This window comes from Micromys minutus (assembly GCF_963924665.1).
Source record: "Micromys minutus genome assembly, chromosome: 7".
NCBI lineage: Eukaryota > Metazoa > Chordata > Mammalia > Rodentia > Muridae > Micromys > Micromys minutus.
The window spans coordinates 70,984,937-70,987,209 of NC_137976.1; the positions used below are offsets into that span (position 1 = coordinate 70,984,937).

General features: G+C 45.2%; 1 protein-coding gene across 1 annotated transcript; it reads right to left on the reverse strand.

Annotated features, from left to right (window-relative positions):
• Positions 1-1,444: 1,444 nt before the first annotated feature.
• On the reverse strand, positions 1,445-1,786 carry LOC308422743 (protein FAM136A-like; the record flags this gene model as incomplete). Its single annotated transcript, XM_080919412.1, has 1 exon — positions 1,445-1,786. The coding sequence occupies one exon, from the start codon at positions 1,784-1,786 to the stop codon at positions 1,445-1,447; it is 342 nt and encodes a 113-aa protein (XP_080775538.1).
• Between the last annotated feature and the right edge of the window lie 487 nt (positions 1,787-2,273).

Sequence of the window (2,273 nt, forward strand, 5' to 3'; positions counted from 1 at the left end):
CCTTGCTGTCCATCATTATCCCCACCCACTGCCAGAATGCTACAGACTGCCAATGCAAACCTCTAACCGAGCAAATAATAATTCTCCATTCTTCCTCCCACGGCCCCGAACAACCACCTTTTTATTTTTTCCTCTGTGGTTTTGACTATTTTTAGCACCTCACATGAGTGGAATCATATACTTTCCATCTTCCGTGCTGGCTTATTTTACACAGCATAATGTCCTTAAGATCTGTTCATGTTGGAATATGTATCACAAGCTACTTCCTTTTTTTTTTTTTTTTTTTGGAGACAATGAAACTTTATTTAAAAACCAAACCACTTGGAAAATATATTGCATGCTTGACACAGCAAACAGACAGATGTATCACTGTTTCAAGTAATTAATTGGTATAAATACAACATAGTACTTATCCAAAAGATAAGGTACCATGTTGGGCCAGCAACACTGCACTGCAAAACCCCAGTTAAAAATGGCATTTGGTAAGAAGGTGTATAGTCGTCCTAGCTTTCTTGGCCCAAGTTGCTTACTTTTAGGCCTTCTTGTTGCTACAAGGCTCTGTAAACTCAAGGCTGATTACTACTGGGTTTAGAGTTTTATTTTGTGAACCCAACACTTCTCAACAACTCCTATTTTCTGTTTATTCTCAGTGACTGGCATGGGAGTGACGACCAACCCCTCCCCCACTTTTGCTTCTCATGGGGATGTGTCACTTTGCTGCTCAAGTCAGCAAAGAAAGCTGTTTCCCACATACACTGTGACACTGTCTGGCTTCTTCAGGGGCTCCTAGAATAACAGAATTTGAAGACATGGACATTCCCATCTTGATGGCCAAAAAATACTAGGAACTTTTAGGAGTTATTGAAACCACTCTCCCTCCTGTATCTTAAATCTACTGTGTGCCTTGTATTTAAGACAAAACTAAGCAGAGACAGATTTGGGAAGGAGGCCCTTTCACAGCATAAACAAGGTGGTGATTCTTGTGGTAAACAGGACCTGCCAAGCTTCTCTGAGGAGACCCACCTCTCCTCAGGTTTTACCAGCAGGTTTCAAGGAGCCACCAGCCTGGATGTCTGTAGTAAAAATCTCGGCCCTGGGTACAAGGTTGATCTCTACTACAGAACAAACACCTGCACATAAATATTTAGGATCTAGACTTCTGAGCTATCTGCAGTCCAAATCTTAGCACCAGATTCTTTCCACTTCACCTTCTAAGATCCAGATGTAAAGGAACCAGTGTCCCGCAGTGAGCAGCATTTGCCTGCAATTTGCGGTGTCCTAAGTTTCCCTCTAAACATTGCTTAACAAATTAACTTCCACTCTTCCTTTTAAATAGCCTGCCCTCAGCCCCAAAGGCAAACGATGTATTTCCCAATGGATGACAGAGACTCCTTCATCTTCTTGGTCATTGTTGGGATGAGGTGCGTGTGGTCATCCACACACTTCACTTGGCCACGCAGCTGTCCAGCTGTTTCTTCACCTGAAGCTCCTTAGTTCCTGCATCCATTGAGTCTTTGGCTTTGTCACTGCAATGCATGGTGCACCGGGCCAGTCGGTCCTGGAACCTTTCCAGCTCGCTGGTGACCAGGGCCTGGGCTTGAGCCAGAGGCGCGTGGCGGCGTTCGATGCATTGGTGCACCTGCTGCATAGATGCTTGGTTGTCTTTGCAGCAGTTGGCACTGCACTGGAACATGAGGCCCTGCATCTTCCAGATGTTCTCTCTCTCCACACTGTTCACCATGGCGTCCACAGCCTCCTGCACTCGAAGTTGCTGTATCTCCGCCATGGCGACCCTGAACTGCCCCGTCCCACGTGCACCCACCACACCGTGCTTCGCCCTGCCCCCTGGGCAAGCTACTTCCTTCTAAAGGCTAAATAATGTCCCATTGTGTGACTATATATGTGTATATACAAATTATCACACACACACACAAACACACCAACACACACACACACATCCCAGAGAGGCTAACTCTGTAGACCAGGCTAGCCCCAAATTCAAGTACTGGGATTACAAATATTCACTTCTAATCCTACTTGCTCCCACACCTAGCTCCAGCTCTTGTGAATAATTCTGCCATGAATATCAATCTTCACCATCTCCCTCACACTCTACTTTTGAGACAGGATCCCCTACATAGTCTTGGTTGTCCTAGTATTTGCTATTTAGACCAGACTGCCCTCGAACTCACAGAGATTGTCTTTCCTTTGCCTCCTGAGTACACTGCCATTCTCAGCCTGAATTATTAAATTATTTTATGTGCAGGGTTGCT